This window comes from Epinephelus lanceolatus, chromosome 23 (assembly GCF_041903045.1).
Source record: "Epinephelus lanceolatus isolate andai-2023 chromosome 23, ASM4190304v1, whole genome shotgun sequence".
NCBI lineage: Eukaryota > Metazoa > Chordata > Actinopteri > Perciformes > Serranidae > Epinephelus > Epinephelus lanceolatus.
The window spans coordinates 12183501-12210819 of NC_135756.1; the positions used below are offsets into that span (position 1 = coordinate 12183501).

The 27319-nt window shown below is 41.4% G+C and overlaps 1 protein-coding gene across 5 annotated transcripts in view; it reads left to right on the forward strand.

Moving 5' to 3' along the window:
- anks1b (ankyrin repeat and sterile alpha motif domain containing 1B) overlaps nucleotides 1-27319 on the forward strand; it is a 355962-nt gene that overhangs the window by 142637 nt on the left and 186006 nt on the right. For 3 of the 5 annotated variants that reach the window (XM_033615279.2, XM_033615280.2, XM_078165475.1), the window contains exons 6-10: nucleotides 4884-4959; nucleotides 7643-7744; nucleotides 13306-13428; nucleotides 14235-14419; nucleotides 24666-24797. In XM_033615279.2, coding sequence (XP_033471170.1) covers nucleotides 4884-4959; nucleotides 7643-7744; nucleotides 13306-13428; nucleotides 14235-14419; nucleotides 24666-24797 — 618 coding nt within the window. Of the gene's footprint in view, nucleotides 1-503; nucleotides 640-4883; nucleotides 4960-7642; nucleotides 7745-13195; nucleotides 13429-14234; nucleotides 14420-24665; nucleotides 24798-27319 lie in introns of those variants that run through there. The other 2 variants (XM_033615283.2, XM_078165473.1) reach the window with 2 other exon arrangements.

Here is a 27319-nt window from a genome sequence, read left to right on the forward strand (position 1 = left end):
TAATAATGAGGGGAAATCCCTATAGAGGAACCTGCTGCTGGGTCGGGCAGGTGGCCAACAACACAGTGCAAAAGTTTAGCAAAAACACACACTCTCACACAGACACACTAGGCAGCCTTCTTTAAGTGGACATGAGCATTTACATTCATCCCAACATCAACAGAGACTACTACATTTCTGCCAGCTGCCCTGAAACAGAAAGTCATCTGCCTTTCAATACCCGGAAACTCTTAGAGAGCGAGAATCGCCTGCCCTGTTTCCTCGTGACATCACTGTGTGATCGCCATGGGAAACGGGACGGGAAGTGGTATAGAGATGACCACAGAGGGGGGGAAGGTTAGGAGGGCAAGTGGTGTGTGTGTGTGTGAGGAAAAGGGGGGTGGATCATTTCCTGCGCTCCCACCTCCTTTCTCTAGCATGTGGGTAAAAGATTGGCTCCTCGGGCTAAACGTCCACAGTTTGATGCAGCCAATGAAGCTGCAAATGTGACCCGTCATCTGTTTTCACTTTGGATTTACACCTACAATATTCTCCCCCTAAGAGAACTGGACGATTGACCCTTGATCTTGTGAGGACATAGGAGTGGCTGCATCTGGCGTATTATCCCATGACACTTTTTGTTGCAGAAGAAGCAGAACAGTAAGTTTAGTATTCCCTGCAGAGGACGAGCACGTTGATCTGGTGCAGTGTCACGTTGAGCTGAATTTCCCGGCCGTGTATCAGCAGACCTGGCTGTCATCCAGATAATTTATCTTCATTAAGGCTTGGAGTTTGGTTTAGTCCAGGTTTTCATCTGCGTTGTCAGGAAGCCAACCGTGAAGGATGCGACAGATTCAGCATTTGTATGTTGCTGCGTGTGTGTGTGTGAGGGCGTGAATTCTATCATAGCTGCATGCACGCATGAGTGTGTGGTTCAAGTTCAAGTCTGTAGTGTCCCTGATGTGTGTTACAGCTTCAAGCAAGATGTTATTGAGACATATAGAAACATGATGTCCCACAAAGCTGCATGAGAAGCAGAAGTGTTACAGACATGCTGACACCCAAAGGGGCAAGCATGAAATTTAGTATGATTGATGACCCACTGAACTGTATTTCCTAGTCGTGACCTTTGGCCTTGAAAGCACAGGAAATCTTATGTTGTATCACTCTTGCCATTACAATGTGTGTACCTCACATATAGGGTTTTTCCATTGGCCCAGGTTGGTCTGCTTTAGCAACACCTCACCTCATCATGATGACATTAGTTTCCTGATCACGGGGTAGCCGTGCTGCTGTGGTCTTGCCAGGTAGTAGGGCTGCAACCCCTCTCAACGGAGCCATGTTGTCATGAGGTGATTGTGATTACTTTGTCTCTTTGTGTAGATGGCTGAGCTTTTAGTCACCAAAAGCAAAACCTCAAGACACGACTGCTAATTGGACAGATTGAGCAAACCACCTGACCTTGGGAAGCTATTTCTTTGTCTGTGTTGTGTGTGGAATTCTGATTTCTTTGCCATTGAAATCCAGTGTTTCAAGGGGAATTGATATATGCCACTGTTATAGCCCTTATACAGCTAACTGTAGCTCACCAATTTGCCTGTTACCAAACATTCACACCAAGCTCTGTAGAGCATTTGCTTAGGCTACTTTCATCTTCATTAACATTCATTGTTAACATTTTTTACAAACAGTGTGAGTAAGTACAAAAACACTGTCAACATTTACTTTTGAAGTGTAATGCTAACTGGCTGATCTCTCACAGCCAGCAAGCATTATTTGAATAAACTGATCATGTATTGGAAATCTCAGTGGTTATTGTCTTGTCTAAAAAAAACAATTAAAACTTAATAAGAGCTTTTTTTAAGCATAAAAATAGCCTTTAGGCAAGTAAAGGATAAAGCTGGCGATGCTAAGCAGAGTAATGGCACCTCTGCTTTAAAAGACAGTAAGTACAAAATCATGCAATGCAGAAGCTCCTTGGTTCAGGCAAAGAACAACCTCAATACAAGCAATGAGAAATAGAGAGGTCACAACAACTACAGCAGCATACTCTCTGTTATTGTTACTATCTGCATGATGCATCAGTATAACAACACTAACAGAAAAAGTACAACGAGGAGCAACGGTCTCCATGCTGAATACTGTTTATACCAGCACTGAGGAGAGATGTGTTGCTCTGATTACATTAGAGGCTAGAAGACCCCCACATGTGATCACCATGTTGTAATGGAAAAAACAGTCAAGTTTTCCTAGCACAGCTGCATGTGGTGCTGTTGAAATGTATGGCATTGTACTCAGATGTGTTTCTAATATTGTTTCCACCCAATTTATATGGTATGAAGTAGGGCTTGGTATCAGCACTCATTACCTTTTAAGGTATTATAAATAACCCAGTGCCAAGTAGGGCTGGGTATCATTTAAAATATTACAACACCAGCATCCTTAAAATGATACAGATACCAACAGAGTACTTCATCTGATACCCATAATGTGAATTGAGTGGCGTGTAGTATAGTCATACTTTTGAACTTTTATAATATACATCGTTCAACTTTGCCACACCACAGACTGTATGGGTTGTAGCTGCTACTGCTGCGGGAGTGTGAGTTCTCTACTGGGGACAGTTGTGAGTCCACCCTACCACACTCACACAGTAACAGGGTTAACTTTTAGCTTTGCACAACTAGTGTTTCCCAAATAGTTATTAACGAGTCTGACAACAGAGTTGAGCTGTTTTGGTGTCGGTCTAAGTTTGTTGGGACTGTTAACGTTTTCAGTGTTTCGCTGCTGTGTTAGCTTGTGCTAACCAGGCACATGTTGAACTTTCTGTCCCTGCGTGCGGAGAGTGGTTCTTGAGCCACAGAAAGTTCGCTGATTCAGCCAGGCAGTAGATTGGTACAGGGTCAGACCCCTGGCACTCAAATGCAGTTATTATTTGACTGAAGATGTTTTGATGCCACTTCATACTGGGTTATTTCTGTCAATACCTCCAAGGTATGACGTTCAAATACCCAGCCTGTATACCAAGCAGGGTATGAAATTAACAAAATATTTTGGGGGCAATTTTGGCCTCCATGGTCTAAAAAATGGGGGCATTTTCAAAATGTTTGGGGGCCATCAAAAAATTGTAATTATGTTCTAACAATAAGCACATGAAAAGCAAAACCAACTAAGATAGTGTCTTCACTCTTCAGTAGAAACCACTATAAATGAAATAAATAATGGGTTACATAAAGTTAATATCACTCAGATTTCCTATAATTCAACCAGGTTAAATGTGATGATTTAACCATTAATCTACTGATAGCAGTACTAATGTTTCACCACACTACAGTTACTTTTACTGTTAAAAAGGCCAAATTACTATAAATTCCTTAGATGCAATCCTGGAAGTAAGTTAATTTAAAATTCAACATTCATTCTACCTTAATTTTTCATCAATTTGTCATTGTGTAGACACAGATCACCCAAGAAATGGTTAATTTATACTTATGGTACAGCAAAGCCCCCTCCCCTTCTCTGTCAGATTACTCTCACGTAATCAGTGCAATCTCGTTGATTATGTCTGGAAAATGAGTTGTAGACGTGACAGTAAATTAATTTAATGAAAATAAAATTATGCTTTAATGTCAGATTGTAATACTGTTAAAAATATAAATACATATAGTTGTTTCGAAAACCTGGGGGCAATTTTGGCCCCCAGAACATGGCTTTTGGGGGCATTCTTGGATAAATTGCGGGCCAAATGGCCCGTGGCCCTTGCTAATTTCTGACACTGATACCAAGCAATATTTAAACATCTCCAGTCAAACAATAACTGCATTTGATCCTTATTGTACCCAGATCTTGAAAAATCAAAATGACTAACTCCAGGGCTTTGCAACCACTCACAGCAAGCGTTCTTTGATTTAATCTAATGTGTGATTTGCCCACTACCTCAGAAGGTTCAACCTGTACAGTCTGTGCAGTGTGGTGAAGTCAAGCATGGTGTATTTGATTGAGTTAGCGGTTCAGCATACAGATATGCCACCAAAAATAATTTGAACATTTTCAAGATGTATTCATATAAAAGCCATTTTGATGGGGAGGAGTGGTGGCATTTTACGGTATGGTGTTATCGAATGTTGAACAAAATAAAAAAGTATCAAATTAAATGCTCTACTGGTATTGGCAACACTTTAGGGTACTCGTAGAAGTGTTTTTTAAAATTTTTTAAGTGATACCCAGCCCTAGTTTAAATGAGGGTAGACTATCACTACTGACTGATTCATTTTTCTACAAACAAATATTATGACATTGAGATAATTCAAAATACATCATGGTCATGTAAAAACTTACCTAGTAGCTTTAAAATTTTCTTCTAATTGCTTCCACGCAGGCTGATTATAAACATCTGTTCGTTTTGTTTTTTTTTACTGTGGCTCCCGAGTGTGGCTCTGATAAAAGTGGGCTTGTCAGAGTAATTGTCTCTCTCATCACTGCTGATCCAAGATGAGGCAGCGTCCTCCCCTTGCTAGTTTCCATGTGTTGCATCATATCTGTAATATCCCCATTAGAAGCACTGGAGGCTGATACGGGCCAGCGTATGGTGAGGGAAATTGGGACGTTTCCACACAGGCTCCTGCTGCTTGTGTAATGGTTTGAAATTGGTGTGGCCTCACGCTGTTTGCAGGCGAGCGAATGTGACTTTTTAAAATCTTGCTGAATCTCTTTCATTTAACCGCCAAAGAGAAAGAGACGTATAAAATAAAAATAGTGTTTTTCCTGCTCCTTTTAATCCTGTTTTTTTGTGTAATGGCTTTTGTGCTTGTCAGTCCACTTCTGTTTTTGATGTCTATTTTTGTGTCTGTGTTCAATTGTTAAAGTGATGGAATATTAACACACACACTCTGTCTTTTTCTCAGACCGAGAATGGCAGTGCCCTCCACGAGGCAGCTCTCTATGGGAAGATGGATGTAGTTCGCCTCCTGCTTGACTCAGGTGGGTCTATAAATATATCCTGGAAAAACAAAAACAGTGTGTGTGTGGTTTTCCCTTGTTGTTCCTTTTTACTGTAACCTGAGGCTAGATGCTCCACATGTTTTTACCCCCAGATTGTGGGTTAAATTTTGCCCTCAGGTGAACTCAAGGCATCTGTCTGCTGCATTCTGTCTCTGTTTTAAAAGCCTGGACTGTCGGCTCTGTTATTGTTTGGGCCATTTTTTCTGTCATGTCAGGAGGAGGTGCTGAAACTTAAACAGGAAATGATATGTGGTGTCTTGTTTTGATGATGTCGCTCAACTTGACAAAGGGGTCACGGTGATAAGCAGAGACCAAAACGCACATGTAAACTCCTTGTATCCAGAGCAAATTTAGAAAGAAGACCGTTGTCCTTTGATTCCACCGCCACCCTCCACCCACTTTTCCTTTAGCACTTCCTTTTTCCTGCAGAACTTCCTGGCCATGTTCTTTTGGCCTCGATTTTATTAACATCCTGGATCAACGCAGGGCTGCGTTGGCCTGATTGCTGAACTTAAATCTTACACAACCCTTGAAAAATTGTATGTATGCATATATGTGTGGGTGTGGGGTGGGGGGTGCAGGATGGGCCTTTCATTGTCAGTTATGCAGGGAAACAGCTGAGGATGTTAAAATACACAGTCAGTGCATCAAAGATATCATAGTCATGTTTTGGATTTACTGATGAAAATTTGCACTCATTTTTTAACTAATTTATTTATTATGCATCAGAGTTCTTTGCCAGTCTTGGAAACAATGTTTTTTCAAAGCAGTCTTGGATTAAACCCTTTTCTGGAGCTTTCAGCCACATCACGCAGGAGATATAACTTAATTGGTCAGTTATTAATTAGTGAGCTTCGGAGGCTGAAAGGCTCATTTATACTCTGTTTACAAACAAAAATAGATGCATCCACTTCAGACTGTCACTGCCCATAAACCTCCATGTGTCGGAAACGAAAAGGCGAATAGCTTTATCTAGTTTGTCTGTTCTGGGCTACTGTAGAACAACATGGCGGACTTTGTGGAAGAGGACCAGCTCCATATGTGGATATAAACAGCTCATTCTAAGGCAACGAAACCTATTATAAAATAATGAAAACGAATAGTGAACTTTATTAATCATTTCTGCCAATAGATGCCCCTAAATCCTACACACTGGACCTTTAAGAAAGAGGGAAAGTCAGAGGTAGCGTTGTAGACTCCAGTGGACTTTGAGGCCATTAAATACATCGGGACATGTTTAAAATTTCTTAATAACTCTTAAAACCTTTAATATAAAATGTTCCCCATTTTTAAAATGTCTTTGTCCTGTCCTGTGGTCGTGTCTCGCTCTAACTATTGGCCACACTGCCCCTACGATTTCTGGTGGTACTGCTCTGTTTTGTCCGTACCTGTTACACCTCTTCATAACATAAAGCGAGCAAGTGAACTCTTAACTGTCCTCTTTGAGTGACATCATCATTCAAGTAGCCTATGGAGCCCTGAGCGAGGCTGAGGAATGACTTGCGGTTGCTCTGAAAATATAGCAAGTTATGACATCTTCATTGGGAAACACTGATGTTCGCTTACTCGCTTGTTCACATTGCATCCAGTTAAGAGGTCATAGCTTTCAGAAAACAAATATGGACAACATGAACGCTGAGTGTGGACAGAAGGTATGTCTGTGTCCGATATTTACCAGTAACGTTGAGCATAAATGAGCCTGTGAATGGAGCCAGGTGTTTCCCTCTGTTTTCCAGTCTTTGCTAAGATAAGCTAACCAGCAATCGGTAAAAGCCTCAATTTACCATACTGACATGAGAGTGATAGATTGTCTTATCTTACATCTTACAGCATTAAGCATCAAAGCTCATTATTAATTCAAATTTTTCTGTTTTTGAATTTATAATAAATGCGCAAAACACAAGAGGTGAAACATGAAAGTCCTATTAAGTTAAAAGCAACAGAGGACCAGTAAAACGTGTATAAAGGAAGTATGATAGGAATGAGAGAAAACTGGCAAATTACATCAGGTCTGAATGTGCTTCCTCTCAGTTTTATTCATTTTTCTTTTATGGAGCTCAGCAGAGTGGCGGGAATGACATTTATTTTTCATGTCAAATTGGATCTGTGAGCACAGGAAGAGATTAAACAGGCTAGCAGTCAGGTAAATCACAACCTGAAGTAGAAGAAAGATTTATTTTCCCTGCACACTATTGAGTTTGTGTGTGCATGACTGAGTGTGTGTGTAAGCCACGGGTTGGTGTGTGTTTGTTTTTTTGTGGATTCATATATGTGTCATTGTCTGGGACTGTGATGCAGCAGGGTAAAAGGTGCATGTTTGCAAGAGAAACACTGGTCTAAAATTTGATGAAAAGCGTGTTTACTGCTTGTAAAGAGTCTTCATGAATTAATAAAATCCCACATCCATCCTCGGGTGACTGCAGCTCATTCATCTTTTGCTGACTGGAGTTTTGTGACTGAGTGGTGTGTCAGCAGATCTCAGGTCTCAGTCACATGTGCAAACTGTATGTGAGTGCATTGTATTTTTGTGTCTGGGGTTTGAGCAAGTATGAGTAGGTTTATCATGTTCTCAGTGTCACGGCTGTTGAGGTTTGGCCTCTGCCCTGCTGTCGGTGTGTATTAACACTTGTGCTTGTATTTTTCTGTGTGTGTTGTGTCTCAGAAATCGACACCAGTCTGAGAGACAGCCAGGGGAGAACAGCTCTGGAGATCCTGAGAGAACATCCTGCACCGAAATCCCAGCAGATCACTGCTCTTATTCAAGGTAAGACACACACACACACACACACACACACACACACACACACACACTAGATTTAGGTGAATTTCACTTCAAAAATTGGGTCATTTCAAGCGCAAAAAATAGAATTTGTACTGTAGAGTAAATGTAGAACAACAAAATGAAGATTAAATATATAGTATTCAGTTGTTTTTTTGTTTTTTTTTCATATAGAGATTAAGCTAACAGGCACACCAAGTGTTTCTGCTGACTGGATTGGCCGTATGTTAACATTGCACTGCAGGTGTGTTGACACACAGAGCATACAAGTTGTAGAAATGTGCAAGGGCAGTCCAAATTTTGAGATGTTCTTGGTGTGTGGAGTATGTGACCGTTGTTATGAGAGGATGTGTTCCAATTTGAAAACTTGTTTTCCAGGAAGTGTATCTTCTATTGGAGACACAATGGGAGCTGCGGTACTGTACATGTTCAGTTGCTACAGTGTGAGAGTGCACAGTTACACAACTCAAGCCTGTAAATTTTGTCCTTGATGTTCCCTCAGTACAGTGACCTTCCCAGTTCTCCTGCGTTGTGTTATTGGTGGTGATTAGGGATGATTGTTTTGTTGAGGTATTTCATTTAAATGGATTGATAGGGCTTTTTTGGAGACTGTCCTCCTCCAAAATACGACCACAGAGTTTGTTTGTACATACGTGTTATGACACATATTCACGATCATTGTTAGGGGGTCACCTCTAGTAGCTGTAGTAATTATGATGGAATCAAGGGAGGTCTGGTGACGTAGTTTAAAAAGCGACGAAGTCCACTTAGGGTGAGAGGGTCAAAAAAGCACAGGACTTTGACCCAGAAGACCAGTGTTCATGTCTCATGTAAAACCAACAATGTAACGTATGTCGTGGTAGGTCACATGATGTATGTGACATGTATCACATGAGATACGTTACATTATGTTTTGTTAGCAACAAATAGGGTTGCAACAATATTTTTACGGTACGATAACCATCTCGTGAAATATCACAGTATAACACAGTTATTAATATTAGTATTATTATCAGTTACAAAAGGAATGAAAACAGAAGGGTGTTTTTTGGTTGAACAAATGCTTTATTATCTTCAAAACTTGAAACTGTTTTTTTCACAGACGTATGTGTAAAAAGTCTGGCAGGCAGTTGCGAAGGACAGGAGAGGCAAAATGGAAATCTTCTATCTGGTTGCATTTTTTCCCTCGTCACTGTAGACAAGCAAATGTAGACGTGATCATAAACGTCGTAGTTGTCGTACTGAAGTATAGTGTGAAATGGATGTATTCCTGCAACCCTTGTAACAAACGTATTTATTTTAAGCCAAACCATGATCTCTTTTTCTAAACTTAAAGAAAGCGTTTTGTTTCCTAACATTAACCATGTAGTTTAGGCGCAACAGCAACTGTTACACAAAGGTAACCACATATTTAAAACTGTGATATAATGATCATGTGCAAGCTATTCAGTCTTCTTTGGTAAATGCACTCATTTAGGAAGCACTCCTGTGTGTCGTATTGGAGGTTAGGAACATACAGCCTATGTGGATGTATGGGTTGGAAGCATTTTTGACACCTACTGTACATTGAATTTGTTCAGACCCACGATGCACAGTATATGCTGCTTTCAAAATCACAGCTACTTACAATATGAGCAGTTATAATAGATGTAAGTGAAGTGTGAAACACAGTTATGTATCAGTGACAGTTGTAAGATGTGTCCTGGCACACTTTGTACAGAACAGCAGGTCCTCACTATGCCTTAGAAGGACACAGATTTTATATATCTCACTTTTATTATCAGGGCCATCATCATCACCACATTGAATTTCACCTCCGTGACACTAGATCTTTCAATCTATGATTAGTGTACAACGCTATTTACATCCAAATACACAGTCTATTAACTTGAGGACTGAGTGTTTTCATTTACATTGGCTGCAATCTGAGTGTGGTTATATTTGGCGAGCTCAGGCTTGTTGCCAGGAGCAGACTGGAGCATTTAAGTCACAAAGAAACAAAGTTTTTCCTGTGAAAACAGGTTGGAGGAAGAGCTGTAGAGAAGGAGGACTCTTCCAAAGTGTTTAAATAAATATTCAAGGATGCTTTGTGAATTAGCATGCTCATGCCTGCCAAAATCTCCTTTACTGGAAAAATACCACAGGGAAGGAAAAAGATGATTGTGCTTTTAAACTGAGCTGCAGCTAACAATTATTTTCCCCTCGATTAATCTGCAGATTATTTTCTCAATTAAATCGATTAATCCTTTGGTTTTTAAAATGTAAATACAGCCAGAGATAGCCACTGTAATTTCTCAGAGCCCAAGGTGGAGTCTTATTATTCCTTGTATTATCCCAAATGTAATCAGTCAGACATTTTCCATCATGCGTCTTAAATGTCTGCTGCATAATTAAACTGGATCTAACCAATAAAGTCATAAATTCATAGCAGCACATTACAGATGCACCTGGTCAGCCTATTTCAGCACAAGAAAAGTACATTTAATTCTCAGTGTTTTCACTTTCTTCCTTCAGTCTTCCTCACATTGGTCCCTGACCTGCCATTAAAAGTCCCTTTTTTGCTGCCATGTTTACTGCAGTATGTGTTTTGTGTGTGACCAGTGATTGTTAGTGTGAGTTTACTCCACAGTCCCCAGAGACCCAGAGATTCTCCAGATTGCGACTTTTAAAGACAGTGTTGTCTTGAGGTGATGATGAGGCTCAGTGTGAACGCTGTAATCTGTGGCTCGGAGGCCTTCACTATCTGTCGTCATGTAATCTCTGGGTGAATGTAAGCCACACAGTTACACATGATTTAAAGAGGGTGAGATAAAGGCAGACAGAAACTGGAGGGATAGAGGGATGAGGAGAATATGTCAGAGCCTAAATTAACAGCGAGTTGGTCATAACTCGGAGGCAAATATAGAAAGGGAAACACAGACCAACTCCCAGGAATGTTGCAAATTGGCCACGGCTAGAAAATAACAGACGTAAAGCTGACATTAAACCAGGGAAATCACAGTGATGCAACAGACTGAGTATTTTAGTTGTAATTGAGGACTCCAGTTTCCCATTTCATATGTATACTGTTACGGTCAAAGACCACATACAAATTAAATCAATTTCAGCTCATTGTTTTGGTTTTACAGCCCGCAACTCAACTGTTTTGATTCAGTTTTATTACTCTTAATACCTGTATGCCACTTGTCCAGCACCGAACATCAGACAAAATTAGCAACTGACTGTTAGGGATGTCATGATAACCAATACTTTGGTACCATGTCTACTTAAAAAGAAGGAATACTTCGCATATCTAGTCTCAAACAGGTTCGTAGGAGAGGGACGAGAAGAATAAAACTTGTAGAGAAGACTCCGGCACACTATCTGACTTGGAAAAATAAGGATTTTAATGCTGCTGCAACGTTTCAGTGACTAAACCTTCATCAGGCAAACAGTCTTTTCTACAAGTTCTACAAATTCTGGAAACACGATAGTGCGTTAAAGCTGTCTTTTGATGGTCATTTAGACACTGTCCATAACAGTAACTATGTCAGGTAACAAATTGCGTCAAGTTGGGCAGGGTTTGGATCCCGTGTGCGAATCGGGGCAAAACCCCACCGTGAGCGATACAGAGAGCAGAAGAGAATTGTAAACGTGCAACCATGTAGAGACAAAAATGACATGCCGTTGTTTGAATAAGATAAATAACATAAGGATATTTAGTGTGTTTAATAAAAGGTCAAGATATAGACCTGTTCTATAGGAAAGGTAACCTTAAATGACTTCTATTGTGATCTGGCACCACATAGAAAATAAAATTAAATAAAATTAACTTGACCTTCAAGGAGGGGTGGGGGGTGTCGCTGGGGGGGCGGGGCACCCTGCTAATTTAATGGTAGGGGAAACACTTCGTCAGAAAGAAAAGCTCATTAACCACAACAAATCTAAAGCTTGTTCTTTTGCCCACAAGTGCCCCAAAAAAATCAACAACATGTTCTGCAAACATTCTAGATGCTTTGCTATTTGTTACACATTTCCCCAATGTTAAACTTGACACATTTAATATCCTTGGAAACTTTGGGTCTTCACTGGAATTTAAAGTAAGGTTTGGTGTGTTCGAACAAAGCTTGGCTTCACAGGATGACCACTGGTGGGTCAGTGGTGTTGAACAGGTTTAATGTATTTTTCATTTGAGCATGCTTTGAATTCTGCTGCTGAAACCCTGAGCAGTGAAAATAAAATACTGTGCTTTTTTTGTGATTTTTTTTTCCGCAAATATGAAGTGAACACAGCGCTTTTGACACTGAAAGACTGTAAGATGTCTAGGATCAGTGATGGAAACACTTTCCTAGACATGAATAGACCACTTGTCGCTTTTTAAATGTCAGAAATCTATGTGATGGTAGATATTAGCGAGGAAAAGCGACCATCAGAATTTAATCTCAGTAAACCAGCGCTGGAAAGTGAGAGATTTGGACTTCAGCATAAATAGGAGGCTGGATGTGTGTGTGAGAGCGAGGAAGAAGGAGAGAGAGAAAGAGGGCACAGCTGTGACTTGGTGAAAAGATCAGCTGCATGCCATTTCCTGTTGGAGAGGAGATGGAGAAGGACACACGCACACACAAAGAGCAAAAGATATGTCATTTACTCAATTGTACCAGCTGAGGGGCTTTCTGGTTGCCACAGGCACCTCGTTATGAGGAGATCTCATTACTCCTACTGTTTGGATTCATTAACAGTTCACTTTTTACTGCCCAGCAGCGACTGGTTATGTACTCACAGAGCAGTGCAGTAGTTCAGCTGCAACACCAGGCTGTGCGTCTTGTGCTGTTTATGACAGTCTATTGAAGTATGAGTACAGGGGAATACAACTGTCAAAGCATTGTAATCCCTTCCCTCTGACACCCTCTGATATACCTTCCCATACTCAGTGTAATTGTATGCAAATGTGTGGTTGTGTATCATAATTATTGAGCTGAATGCCAAGATTTTTAGTAGGAGAAACACACAATACACTTTTCCTGACATTAATAGGATTCCTCATTAGTGCTCTGCAGGGAATCTGCCACATGATTTCTCAGTGCAAGCGTGTGTGTGTGTTTTCGGCTGCTAATGCCTCACTTAAGCAAGTTTATTATCCACTGCTCAACGTACTGTCCGCCCCCACACCTGAACCTGCTTTCTCTCCTCATCCCTCATCCCTCCTTTACCCCCCCCTTTTTTTGCTTTCCCCACATAATTCTTCTCTTCTGCTTTTATGAACAGCAGAGTGCTCTATTAGCAGAAGCTGTGAAGTGAATTTGCAGTGCGGGGAAAAGTACGAATTGAATGCAGCACAAGCTGTTTACCATGCTGATGGCTGTGCTATTATATCGATCCAGTAAAATGCCTCTGAAATGCTTTTCCCTCCCCCACCCTCACCCAACCATCACATTCTTCTCCAAACTCCTCTTCCAGCCGGTGTCTCTTCCTCCTCTTTTTTCCTGTTCCCCCAAAACATTCCCCTATTTTTGTCTTTCATTGTCTGAACCTGCATCTTCTCCCCCCTTGTCTCTACGTCTCTGTAGAATATATGATGGATGACTCAGAGAGGAGGAGTATCGTGGAGGAGCCTGTTCGCAAGTGTCCCGTCCCCGCACCTCGAACCTCTGTCCCCTCGCCCTCTGCCTCCCCCTCCCTCAGACACAAGAGTGAGTAAACTCACACATACACAATAAGAACCACACCAGAAATGTTTCAATCCAATATAAGAGAGTTTTAGAAAATAGAGTAGAAGATGTATAATAACTCAGACTGGGAAAAAAATGCATTTTTCATGAGGTTCAGGATGTGCTTTAAAATATGCCTTAACATAAAAATGTATTGACATAAGTAAAAGAAATACACTGTAAACCAACTGTGCAGCCAAGAGGAAGAGCATCCTGAGCATATTTCAACTTGACTTTTGTGCATTTGTGTAACTTTTTTGTTGTGAAAAAATATATCTCCAAAGTGGATTTGAAGTGTAATTTATTTCTGCAATATGGGCAAATAATAAAATATAAATCCAGCCATGGAGAGCAGCTCTGTTAGTGGAGAATGACAGTAACTACAGCTCTAAACAGCCGTACACTTTCCCTGTCCAGCGCTGCCCCCTGTGTTATGAACGTAACATTGCAACAAGTTGAATTCCTGCTGATCTGCTCTCCTGCCTGTTTTAGAAACAGTTAGTTCTGTCTAGTGAAAATAACAAGACTGTGGAAATCAATATCTTCTACATATTTCTCTACAGTGCAGTCTGCTTTGGTGGTATGAAAATTAAAGAATCAAATCTTACAGTACCTTGTCGTCTCAGAGGGATAGGCGTAGTCTTTACTCAGTTATACATTTTATTTTCCTTTACCACTCTTGTACCCACAGTGATAGGGACTTGCTTTATTCTGACACTTTAGGGAACTTTGGATGTATTTCTTACTTCCTCCACCCCTGCTCTGTCTCGTCTTCCTCCTCTCCCCAGATGATGCTGTGACAAGTGAGCTGTCCAAACTGCTCCACGAGATCAAGAAGTGCCGGGACAGGGACTACTCCTTTGAGGAGCTCTGCCACACCATCTCCTCCCACTCCATGGACAGCTTTGGTAGCGGGCGGCTCTCTGACGAGGAGCGCCCGGATCGACCCAATGGCACCCTGACCCGTGTCAAGGTAAGGCGCTCTTTTCTGACAGATGATCAGTGCATTTGAAGGAGTTCGGTGTGTTATTTATCCCTGGTCCTGTCTTTAAGGGCTTCTTGTATGTTCACACTTCTGAGTTAAGAAATCACAACTTGTCACAGCTGTTATAATTTAGTGGCACAGAGGTAGTTTGTACTAATGATAATTGGGCTGCATTTATATGGCGCTTTTATCCAATAGGTCTTGGGTGACTCATTGTTGTAATTGACACCACCAATTACAGAAATATGGCCGATTTGCAAAACTTGCATCGCTCATCACATTGAAGAAGGGGGTTGAGCTTAGTCAAAGCATAGAACAAGCTGCAGCTACAAAACCTCACCATAACCACCATTATCCAAAGTGTGGGAGTATTTTAGACAGTGTGGTGCTCTGAAAGCTTTGGAAATCTGAAATGGACTACAACTGCTATGCATTCAAGATGGCAGCAAGACAGCACTGTCCTTTTTGTCCCCACCAAAGCATGATATATTAAAATTATCAACACGCGCAACATATTTCTATTAAATGATAACTTATGATTGATTTTCTAAATGTTTCTTCTCCCCCATATTAAAAGTAATTTCTGCACCATTACTACTGTAACATTAACACCATGCAGTATCTAATATTGTTATTTGGCCATTCAATATTTTCTGTTTACTTTAATGGCCATGCACGAATGACAAAATGGCTTAAAATAATATTACAGACTGTTGGTACAGTCTTTAAATTGCTTCCATTATTTTCTTTGACCTGCTGATGGAAAAATACATTAGCCAGTGATTATCTTAACTGCGTATTACTCCAGTGTTGAAATAAATCACTGTCAAAACCTTTTAGTTTTAAGAGAAGTACATAAGTAAAAACAATGGGTCCCTAGTTCAGGGAAAGGGTTGCTATTGTTTTTAAGAAGAGATGATTGAATGAAACATTTAAATATAAATGAGACACGTTTTGGATTTTTTTTTGGTATGTTAATTGTTATTTTCATTGAGTAATAAAATCTTTAGAATAAATCAACTGTTCTACTATCCAGGGCACTTTACACTTCATTGACACATTCATACACTGATGGCAGTGAGCTACTAAGCATGGTACTGGCCTATTGGGAGCGATCAGGATTCAGCAACTTGCTCAAGGACACTTTCAAATGCCAGAGCCCAAACCACCGACAGTACAATCAGTGCATGATCAAGTCTACCTGCTTATCCACAGCAGCTGTACATCACAACTTCAATTGTGCTGAAGTAATAAGCCAAGTTGACTGTTTATCAATTAAATGTTACAGGGATTACTAGTTTCAGCCTCTCAAAAGTAAGGACTTGACGTTTTTCTTTGTGTTATGTCATTGTAAGCTGAATATTTTTGGGCTTTGGACTGCTGTGGTCAGACAAAATAAGCAATATGAAGAGGTCACCTCTGCTTACTTGCCAGCCTTGAGACATCAAGTAGGGAAAAATATGGTTGAGTTATGGTTTAGCTTTCGGTTCATGCCCCTGATAGTTCAGCACCAGGACGAGGACGGGGAGGCCAGGCTTGTAGGCTTGTCCTGCGCCAGGGACCCACAGCCAGCTGTCTTCTCTGGCCCACATACCCCTGGGTCCTGGATGCGTTAGGGAAGTGGAACGGGAGGCTCATAGTCTCTTGCAGAGGGCTGGGTTCCCTGCTCCTGCACAGGACATGTCAGGTCCCTGCTGACCCCCAAGGCACCCATCAAACCCCAGCTAGAGTGTTCCCGTCACGCATGCCTGATGTGGTGAGCACAGACACAAGGTGTCACTGGCAGCTGCGCCTGACTCATGCAGGCCCAAGTAGAAACTATTATAGTCGTAGGGCTTTTATACGATAGTTTGTGATGACTTAAAGGAAAAAAAGGTGTAAAACTTTGTTGTAAATCGGGCGAAATACTGGTCAATTGTGAAAACCAAGAGGGCAATTAAAAAAGCAACTGCCAGGGAAATTAGGGTATTGGCAAGTTTGAATTTCAGGTAACATTTCACCATTTTCTGACATTTAACAGGTACATTTTCAATTAAAGTGATCATTTAATGAGTTGCAGCCATAGCTAAAACTAGGTGGTACTTTTTTGTCCCAGAAATAATTACAATGTTTTGACTGATCCTATTATTTTTTTTGCCTTTTTATAAAATGAGTTATAAAGAGAGATGGTGCGAACACTTGTACTTCAGTGTAGATATGGTATTACATCAAATTATTACATTAATCATTCTGTATTAAATTGCAATTTAAGGCAAGGCATTTTCACAGCAGTGCATAAGAACATCTAAATGTTTTGGTTTGTTATCAATGCAATGCATATGCAGACAGAAAAACCACCCAGGCCACCTGAAGGCTGTGCTAAAATGAAGGCTTGTACTTGGTCTATGTTGACAACAGAGGGCAGTATCACACAGACTGATGCCACTGAGCCGGCTCGTCCAATTGAGTATTCACTTGTTGTTACTGAAACCCAACAGCTTCTGTTTGTTGTTTGCCTGAATTAGTTTAAAATTGTAATCACTATTTGTGCTCAAACATCCGCTGACAGCCCGCAGACAGTGCTTGTCTTGACCTTGCATCTTCTCATTAGGCTTATTTTATACAAAAATATTGCTGGTAATATCAACTCCAGTTGTTTACTCTCTCTCTCCACACACACACAAACACACACATACAGGAAAACTGATTAGACTGTATTGGTTTGAATTCCAGTTCGGGGATGAAATAGCTGACTTTTCTCAGTATTAGCTGAGCGCAGAATCACAGCTGCAGTTTATTTCTAACAGCCAGCACAGCGTGACAAAGAGGATCTGAGCTTTTTCAATTCCAGTGTCCAGGAAGTCAGATGTACCACAGGACACAGAGGTCATCTATCACACTGACCCCCCACCTGAGCCTTTAGACCACTCACAAACACACACACACATACACACACACACTCACAAACACACACAGAGAAGCATCCAAAGAAATGCAGTTGTGTGTGTCTGTGCTTCTGGCTTGCTCATTACGATGTGTCCATTTTTCTTCCTATTTCTCTCCTCGCTCACACACTAACACACACTCAGAGACACACCTTACACACACCCCAGTGAAGGAATATTTTCACGCTGATCAATAGCTCATCATCTTTTTCATTTCTGTAAGAGGCTCAATATGAAAGCAAGCCGAGGTATGTTTATGTACAGTGCAGCAGGCGTCTGAACCTGCCGAGGCTCATGCACGCATTCATGTATGTTCAACACACACATCTTCGCTCACTTAGGCTGTAATTATCTCAATCCATCTTCTCTCTCTCTCTCTCTCTCTCTCTCTCTCTCTCTCTCTCTCTCTCTCTCAATAAGTACCAATTTGTATTCCATTACTGACATTCGCAGTGTGTAGGTGTGTTTATGTGCCCCCAGGCTACTGTCTGTACGTGTGGCCGGAGCCATTAGTATGTGATTCGTTGTGTCGGTTACACATGAATAAAACATGCAAAAACCTAAGACAGCACACACACACACACACACACACACACACACACACACACAAAGGAAGAAAGCAGTGCAGGCTTCTCACATTACCTTGGTTTTCTGTGTGTAAGCCAAGCTGTAATGGAAATGCACGTTTGTGTGTGTACGTGTCCTGTGTTTAAATGAGTACTTAGAGTATGTGTGTGTTTATTGTGGTTAAACTAGTATGTGTCCCTGAAAGAAAACTCCACTGTTTGACACTGGTAATATTTTCTGCTGATATTTATACTGTATCATAAAAGATTATGTTTAATATTTAGTCTATTCAGTTGATTAGAAAAATGTCAGGAAATGAATAATGTTCTTTTTTTTTATGTCCAATCAACATTCCTCATACAATGATGTAAGATGGCGAAATGCAACAAATTCTCATATTCAAGAAGCTGGAACCAGCATGCACTCGGCATTTTTGCTTTTTGATTAATTTTCTGTTGATTGGCTATAAACATTCGACATGAAGGGCCATGTTTAAAAGATTCATAGAGCATGGTCTGAAGTGTATGGTGCAAGTGCACTTAGGGTATTTCCAACTCCACTTCTGCAAGTTAAATGGCTCATAATCTTGGTGTAAAGGGTAAAGAGTAGTTCCTTGATGAATTATAGATGTGTTTTAGGTGTAACATGACTTTAACCAATCAGAGTGTCATTTCCAAATCCCTTTAAAAATGAGGTGTGCCTGCCCCCTGGCTTACTGCTATTTACTAAGGATGTTGCTGTCGACTAAACAGAAATTTTAATTAAGACTAGTCGACTAGTCTAAAAAAAGTAAAACACTCAGAAAACAGTTGAAATTTAGCACCATTTATTGTTAAATATTTGAAACATTGTCCCAAAAATATTGTGTGCATTAAAGCCGCTACAAGGAACTTTTAAATGGATATGCAAAAGTCTCTCGTTTCTGCTAATGTCTGTGCGTGACCTACAACAGCAAATGAGACCATCGGTGTGAAGATAAGCTATTTCTATATAGTGTATATCCCTACCTTTAGGAAACTGTCTCCAGGTCTGCCCCAGGTCGCTTCCAGGACGAAACGATTTACGGCACTCAGACGGCACACGTCATCTTACCTAGCTGCTTACATTTATAGTGACTCTTATAAATAGTCGCTATTCCTCCTCCTCGACCCGACGTCTGCGGGGAGTTAAAATAGCAGCAATCATCGGGTAAAAGTTCTGTGAAAGCACTGGACTCACCAACAGTCAGCCACGTCTCAGTCACACAGAGAAAATCCAATCCTCAGGAAGTCAAGAAATCCTTCAGGATAAACGTTTTGTTCGCTAGCGATCTAGCATTTACCAGCCCAATCCTGGCAGGAGCTGACGGGTCCACGGCATTAGCTGTCCGGGGAGCCACAGACAGAGGCCGCGGGTTGCGCAGATTCACCCCACGCCAGCGAGGACGATGAGAGCAGGCGCGGGACTGGAACACCTCATCTGGGCCGACGACAGGTACCAGCCAGGCGTCGACAGGGTCCAGCGAGTGCCAAGAAATAAAGAGGCGAGGCACCACTCCATACTCAGTGCAAGAAGCCGTGGAAGTGCTCGCCAAACAGGCCTTCAGCCTTACCAGCCGACCGCTGCGTGTACCCCGGCGGTGGTGGCGCTTCCGCCGGAGAGGTGGAGCTGGGGCATGGCAGAGGTGAGCTGGGATCCCCGATAGGAGCAGGGGCAAAGTTTTCCCGTCTTGTTGTTTCATTCATCCCCAAAACAAACACATGCGCGAGCCAGGTAAGCGTCTTTACGACAATACGCGCTAGAGCTCATGGGAAAAGTAGGCTTCATTCCGGCAAAACACTACCGCTTTTGTCCACAGGGTCGCCAAAATCAACTCAAAATGAAAGTTCCTTCTAGGGGCTTTAAGAGCCCTTTGAAGCCTTTAATCACAATCTTCAACAGCCATGTCAGATTTTAAATGCCACTGAAGTACGAGACACTTTGCGCCGTGCGGTATGAATGTGAACATGACGGCAACTCAGTCAAAAGCTAACCCCTAAAATAAGATCTGAAATAAATAATCTGCCTCTGAAATGTGGGGCACATTGAACCTTGCAGATTATCCAACAGAAATGATAGAAATTCAGTTAAAACAACATCTAAATTATAATTAAATGTCAGCTGAAATGAGAGGCATTTTGCTATGTGCAGTATGAATGTAAACCCTACACATTATCTGACAACATTCACTTAAAGTTAACAAAATAACTAACTAACTAACTAATATAACATCTAAAAAAAAAAGATCAATTGCGGCTGAATTGTGAAGCACAATGCGCCATTCAATATGACTGTGCGGGTTAACATCCAAATGCTTGAGCTGAATGTGGTTGCGCATTGCTCCAGTCGAGTGATTATATGCCAGTTTTTCCTGACACAGCCTACATGCTACCTTGTTTTCATTTTCTATGTCAAAGTACAGCCAAACCACGCTGGTTTTGTGAGAGGACATCTCTCCAGTTTACCACCGTGCTGTTTTAAAACTCCAATCTACTCAGGCATTCCTGCTGGGAGGGGGACTGCAGTCTGACGGCTCTGCAGCACCCACTAGTGGCAGGCGGCTGCATGACAGTTAAGCAGCCTTGTACATGGTTAACCGACTATTTCTGGTGCCAACTACAGAGGGGGCGGACGTTTCATCGTTTAAACGACTAATCACACGCATCCATATTTGCAACCCCTACTTCTTCTACTCTGTTTACAAGTGGATTACAGCCATGCGTAAAGAGTAGCCTTAACAGTCAACTTCTGACCAAACTGTGCAAACCAGTTGATAGAAATGTGTCTAATTCACATTTCTTTTCTGTGACATTTCAGATAAGTTTTGTGCATGCAAAAATCTGGGTGAAATTGAGTAACTTTTTAAAATGTGCTTTTTTTCCAAGTATGAGCCTTAAATGTTTTGCAATACAGTAGAGTCAGTTCAGGTCACAGGATTAATCTGACAGGCTCCCAAAATGTAGTCGCAGACATAAAAAAACACATCCTTATGTAGTTAAGTAGAAAAACATTCCCCACACCATGAAGGCTCACATAGATTACTAATGTAAAATTGATCAGTTATGCTGTCCTCAGTAATGAATAATTAATGGTGTCCTTTCTATCGAACACTGGTTGATATCTGATTCTTACGGTACTGAAAGGATGTATCTGTGTATTGTTTATGCATATGGTGCAGTGTGTGTATGTGAGGACTGCAGTCCATTTTACATCAATCAATATTCCAGTGTTGCAGAGGTCCCTTTGCAATCTGGAGCGATTTGTGACCTTTTGGTTTCTGCCTCATTTTCTGCCTCCATCTTCAGTCTGACTGCTGCTCTGTTGCTCTTCCCATCTGTCGTTTTCCTCCCTCTGTATCTCCTCTTGATTTTTCTTACAATTTTCTTCTTATTTAAGATTTTTCTGCCAGCACTTCATCATATCTTGAACATGCCCCCCCCCCCCAAGTGTGTCTCTTAATCCTCTCCCTCTTTCACTTGATTTCTTTGCCCTCCTGTCTTTGTAAGGATGATTTTTCTCTCGTCATTAGATCTTTCCCTCAGCTCTCTCCCTCTGCCTCCCCTTTTAAAAGCTACAGATCAGACACTGCAGTGGTATCTGTCTATGTAATCTAGTGTGACCTGCGTCCTCTGCTGCATCATATGGTTCACTGAGATATCAGGTGGGCAGCATCTGCCCTCTGACACCTCATGCCACAGTGCTCATCTACACACCTGCCTCCTGGGAGCCAAAGAGCCCCAGGAAAGGACACAGTGAGCATGTGTGAGTGATAAAGTTGTTCTGCTGTTCCTGCACCTTTCTGCTCTCTGGTTAACTCATTGTGGCACGCAGAGCCGCAATGCAAAATGGTGTGCCACTTGTTTCAAGATTATTCTAAAATGAGCATCAGCATCTCAACAAGAGAAGGAAAATGAAACCTGATTTCAGTGGAAACCTTGAAACTCTTGATTTGTATTAAGGATGTGTTATCTCATCCAACCTTGCTCTTAGAAAAATAATAATACCCTAAACTTCAATATGAAATCAAATGAAGGCACAGACGTTTCAAGTTGCCTCTCTGTCAGCTCTGCTAAATTTGCGTTAATTTATGCTCTTATGTCTATTTTGAAAGACTCAGTGTTGCTTTTTGTGGTTTGCTTTGGACGATGGTGGCGTGTGGCTGCAAGTTACACATTGGGATGTGGAAATCAACTCACCAGTCTTTAAACTCTCCTCCTGCTACTTCTGCTAGCTAGCCAGGTCAAGGTCTTCATCAGTAAACATCCAGAAAAGATGTCGGTGAAGATTAGCAGTCACCCAGGTCATGGTAACCATAAGAGTTATATCGAGGGGAACTGGACTTGCTTGAGTTGCAGAGAGGAAGAGACACGAAAACAAAACAACATCTTCATTCCTTACGTCGCAGTAAGGTATCTGAGAAACTCAGGAGGATCCTCAACAAACACCACATCCCTGTGCACTTCAAACACACTGAGACAGAAACTCGTCCACCCAAGGATGAAACACCCAGGCATAAGCAGAGTAATGTAGTGTATGCAGGTCAGTGCAGCCAGGAATGCAGATTTGTACATTGATGAATCAAATCAACCACTCCACAAGCGCATGGCACAGCACAGGAGAGCCAGCTCCTCAGGTCAAGACTCAGCTGTCCACTTACATCTAAATGAGAAGGGACACTCCTTGCGATGTTCACGTCTTGGCCAAAGAAGACAGATGGTTTGAAAGATGAGTGACAGAAGCCATCTACGTCAAACTGGAACGTCCATCGTTAAACAGAGGAGATGGCTTATGACACCAATGCAGTCTTGGGATCCCTTGCCAGACGACTTAACATCCCATTCTCACCTGGACTCCTCTAACCCTAAGGACACACAAGATGGCCAGGTGGGTCAACGACTTATATGTGACCTTAATGACTCTGTAAGGGTTCACACCAACATGGAGTTTAAATCCTGAAGAACTGAAGAAGCCTCTTGGATGAGAGAAAAAACGTCTTCAAGAAACTCAAGCAAGTCCAGTTGCCTATGGTATAGCACTTGTGATCGAGAAAAGATGGAGAAGAATGAGCACCAGTTGAGCTAGCATCCTGCTAGTCATTGCACAGGCAACAGAAATAAGCTAGACGACCGCCGTGCTACATCAGTTTCCAACAGGATGTCAGGAACTGTAATGTCCTCTAATCCTCCGAAACTCTTGGACAGCAGCATTCAACCAGGTGACTCTTTTTCTATGTGCCAATCCAACACAGCAGAGGACTCTGGTGAGAGAATGAAAGAAGGCATGTGTTTTATTGTGAATACGGACTGGTGATGGTGGGATTGTGAGGTGCTCTCCTGGTCCTGCTGTGGAATCGCTGCTATATGCTATTTAGAGGTGACTGAAATGCAGTGCTGCCCATGTTCGGGAGGAGCGACCATGTTGTTGAGTTTGGAATATGTGGACAGTTAAATCATTACATAATCGGAATCCAAATATTACAGCAGCCAACAGTGTAAAAAGATGGGGAAAAAGGACTAAATCACAGTACACAAGTTAAAGGAGCTGATGGGATCACATTACACTGGGGTTATACCTTGAATTATTCCATGTGACAAATAAATGCTGATTGAAGTGACTTAAAGATTGTGTTCATTGTTTGTTCTGGCTCTATTAACATGATTTTATGAATGTGCTCCATCTGCATCTTGACTTTAGGGTCACTTTGGGGCAACTGTAAACACAACACCGACACAATAGAGCAGAAAAGCTGCCAGATGGAAAACCACAACGGTAAACTTAAAGACTGTATAGGCAGAGTTGAGTGATAAATCTCTGTGGGTCTGTAATTAAGTAAGTAAAGTCAATATAGTATAGCACCTTTCACAGAGCAAGGGCAAAGTGCTCAACAGAAATACATTGATTTAGAATAGGACTAAAAAATGAGTAAAAACCGTTAAAAGAAACAAACAATTAAACATAAGCAACAGCAAACCTCGAAAAACACTTATTACCAACACTAGCCAGAACAATGTGAGACAAAGGCCAGTTTGAATATGTGAGTCTTCTGCTTTTTAAAGGCATCAACAGAGTTCTACAGGAAGAGCGTTCCACAGTGTCAGAGCCGTCACCTCAAAGGTGAGCGCGAGGTACAACCTGTAACCCCTGTTCAGGAAGGCAGTGGCCCTTTGGTGATATAAGGATGGATCAGGTCAGAGATGTACACAGGTGCTTGACCTTAAAAGAATGAGTCCTGAATTTGATGGGAAGTCGATGTAAGGATGTGTGTGCTGTGAGTCGACCTGCTGTAACTGGTCAGCAGCTTTCCAGCAGGTTAAAAGAGAATTGCAGTAGTATCGCCTGGATAATATAAAAGCGTGCACAATTTTTTGGCAAGTTTTCTTAAATGAAAGAAGCTTGTATGGGCCAACGATTTGATATGTTGATCAAAGTACATAGACTGATCAAATATGACAAGATTTCTAACATTAGATTGTACAGGTGAAGAAACGCACCCAATAAAAATTGTTTTGTAGCTTAATAAGCAATTTCACTTTGCCTTCTGTCCTTGTAAACCTCTTTTCACACTGTCTAAATAAATCATCTCTTTTCATTCACCAGTTCTTTGCGCGTAGATAATGCAATCGCAGATTAATCTCGTCAGGGTACACAAATCTTCTGACCTTTGACTTCCTCATGATTGGTTACTGAAAAGTTTTTTGTTTTCTTTTTGTTATTTGTGCTGACAGCGGCCGACCCCACCTCTCGCCATGGCCCTGGAAGAGGATGAGGCAGAAAAGAGTTGCGGCCCCACTGGATTCTGGGAGGCCCTGACGCCCTGCAATGGCTGCCACAACCTCGGCTTTTCCAGCCTGTCACAGGTACCCACACACAAAGCCTGAATAAGCCTACAGTAACTGGGCAGCGGCGGCAAGAGGGTTCCTGGTTTGAACCCACGGTGGGGGAGCCACTCTATGTGGAGTTTGCATGTTCTCCCCATGTCAGTGTGGGTTTTCATGCAGGTTAATTAGTGACTTTAAATTGTCTGTCTCTATGTGTCAGCCCTGTGATAGTCTGGTGACCTGTCCAGGGTGTACCCCCCCCCCCCCCCCCCCACACACACACACACACACACAAACACACACACACACACACACACACACACACACACACACACACTTAAACAACATGGTCACTTAATAATCAACATTTCTAAGCTTGTCACATGGTGTGAAATAACACAGCATGTGCACATACACAGACACACACACACCGCTTCACTACAGTGAAATTACAGGCTAGTGATATCCCATTGTTCTGGGTGAATACTTTTACTGGTTACCTTGGGAACGCAGCGAATGAGCCGTCACTAGAGAGACTGGCTCTCCTGGCAGCTTTGGATGTTCAGTAGCTGTCTCTTTTTTGCTCATATGCTTGTTCTGTCTTTCATCTTCACCTTTTCTCTAGTTATCAGAATTTTCCCCCCCAAAAAAATCTCCTCATCTCACCAGTTTTGAAGCTTTTACCTTTTTATGAGAGGGACTTGGTTCATGAACTTCGAATAAGTAACATTCAACTGAAATATCTGATACAGCGAGATCCCATAAATGGATAATCATGCCTGTCGGGCAAATGTGAATATTGCAGCAGCAAAGAAATACACAGTAGAATATGAATGTGACTTTAAGCGTTTGATTCATATCGTATTTCATAGAGGGCCCAAACCAGCATTGATTTTTCTGTCAGAAAACTCGGGTGAAAGAGTTTTATGTACACGCTACATGGAGAGTTGATATTTGGCATCTGATGTCTGATATCAACAATTCATAATGGCACTGAGAAAAATAAGATGAAGTATAGTATATACACCTTTCAAACATATTTAGGTGTTGTAGGTTGCACTTGAAAGGATTTATGCTTCAGGTCTACCCATTTTCTGAGCCTAAATCACAAGTGAGGCAGCAGTGTGAGTCATCTATCCCCACTGATGTAGACTTCATATATTTACCCTCCCTGCCCAAATGAAATATTGGTGTTAGGTACGGACAATTAACCCAGGAAATAGTTGGAAATTAGAAATGTAGGCCTGTTAAACACTTTGTGCACAGCAGGTGTACTGATCTCCCTGCTTGCATTGTAGTGTTTATACATTGTGCATGTGTTCTGAAGGCTGGACAGTATGGCCTTTAAATAACATTGCAGTATTTTTAGGCTACATAACAATACACAATATTTAGCCTGATATTTTGACTTCTCCTTCTCCTATGAAAATACCAAAGCACTGTTACAACAAATTTAACAAAAGAACTGTCATAATAAAGTAAAATTAGGTACTGTAATTATAATGAAATGTAAGCACACCCACTGGGACTTGTATTCTGAAGCACGCAGCTTGTCTCGGGCCTAAAATGTCAGCCTTTTTTGTTGTGAACTTCCATCTTTCAGTCAACACTTACAATGTTAGATGCCTCACCTTTACATCTTTATAAAGGTGAGGAACTTTCAGTAGCGATGTTGGGGTTCCAGAGCAGCCGCTGAAGGATGAACATAGCCAGATCCAAGACATCGCTGTTGCTCTTCAGTGAGATCGACTCCCCATAGATCGTCTCGAGCCCAATCCGTACGTAAAATGGATTGTATGATAGAAGCTAGTTGTTGACTTCTTGGCGTTCACCAATGTTAGACGTTAGCAGTAAGCGAAAAGTTTAATTGGTACAGTGGTGTCGTTAAACGTGAGGGTTTATTCACTGTGAGGTGAAGACAAACAGTCCTCTGTTTCATTTATTCATAATATTTGCAAATCGCACTGGTGCACCACTGTTGCAAAATGTGACTAAATGGTCGTGATCTTAAGTCCTGCGGGTACAAAAACACACACCTTTCCTGCTCACACACCGTCACCCAGGAGAGAACAGGATGGATGGTAGTGTGTGACGTGTCATGTTTCTGAGTCTTCTTTTCTTCTAGTGTCTGTGATGAGGAGAGTTTGCGATACAGTGATTTTGTATATCCCATGTGGAACTAGCCTGGATAAATCAAGTATAATGGATTCATCACACACTTCTATGTGTTTATTTCCTTGATTTTAATCATATGTTTGTTTGTTATTATCATTTGGATATTTTTATTTTGAATATTTTAATTTTCTACTGCTTTGTCTTACTGTGTTCTCCTGTGAAGCACTTGATCACAGGAGAACACACTTGCACTTGATTCTGTGATTGAGGTGCACTCAGACACAATAAAAGATAAAAACAAAAATATATACTCTATACTGAATAGTCTCTGTACAATGATGGTGCCCAGTAAAATACTGTACAACAGCAGTGCAAATCAGTACATATTGAGACTGTATGAGCTCTACAGGAAGGTGAAAGTCCTTAAATAGAACTTACTGTGCACT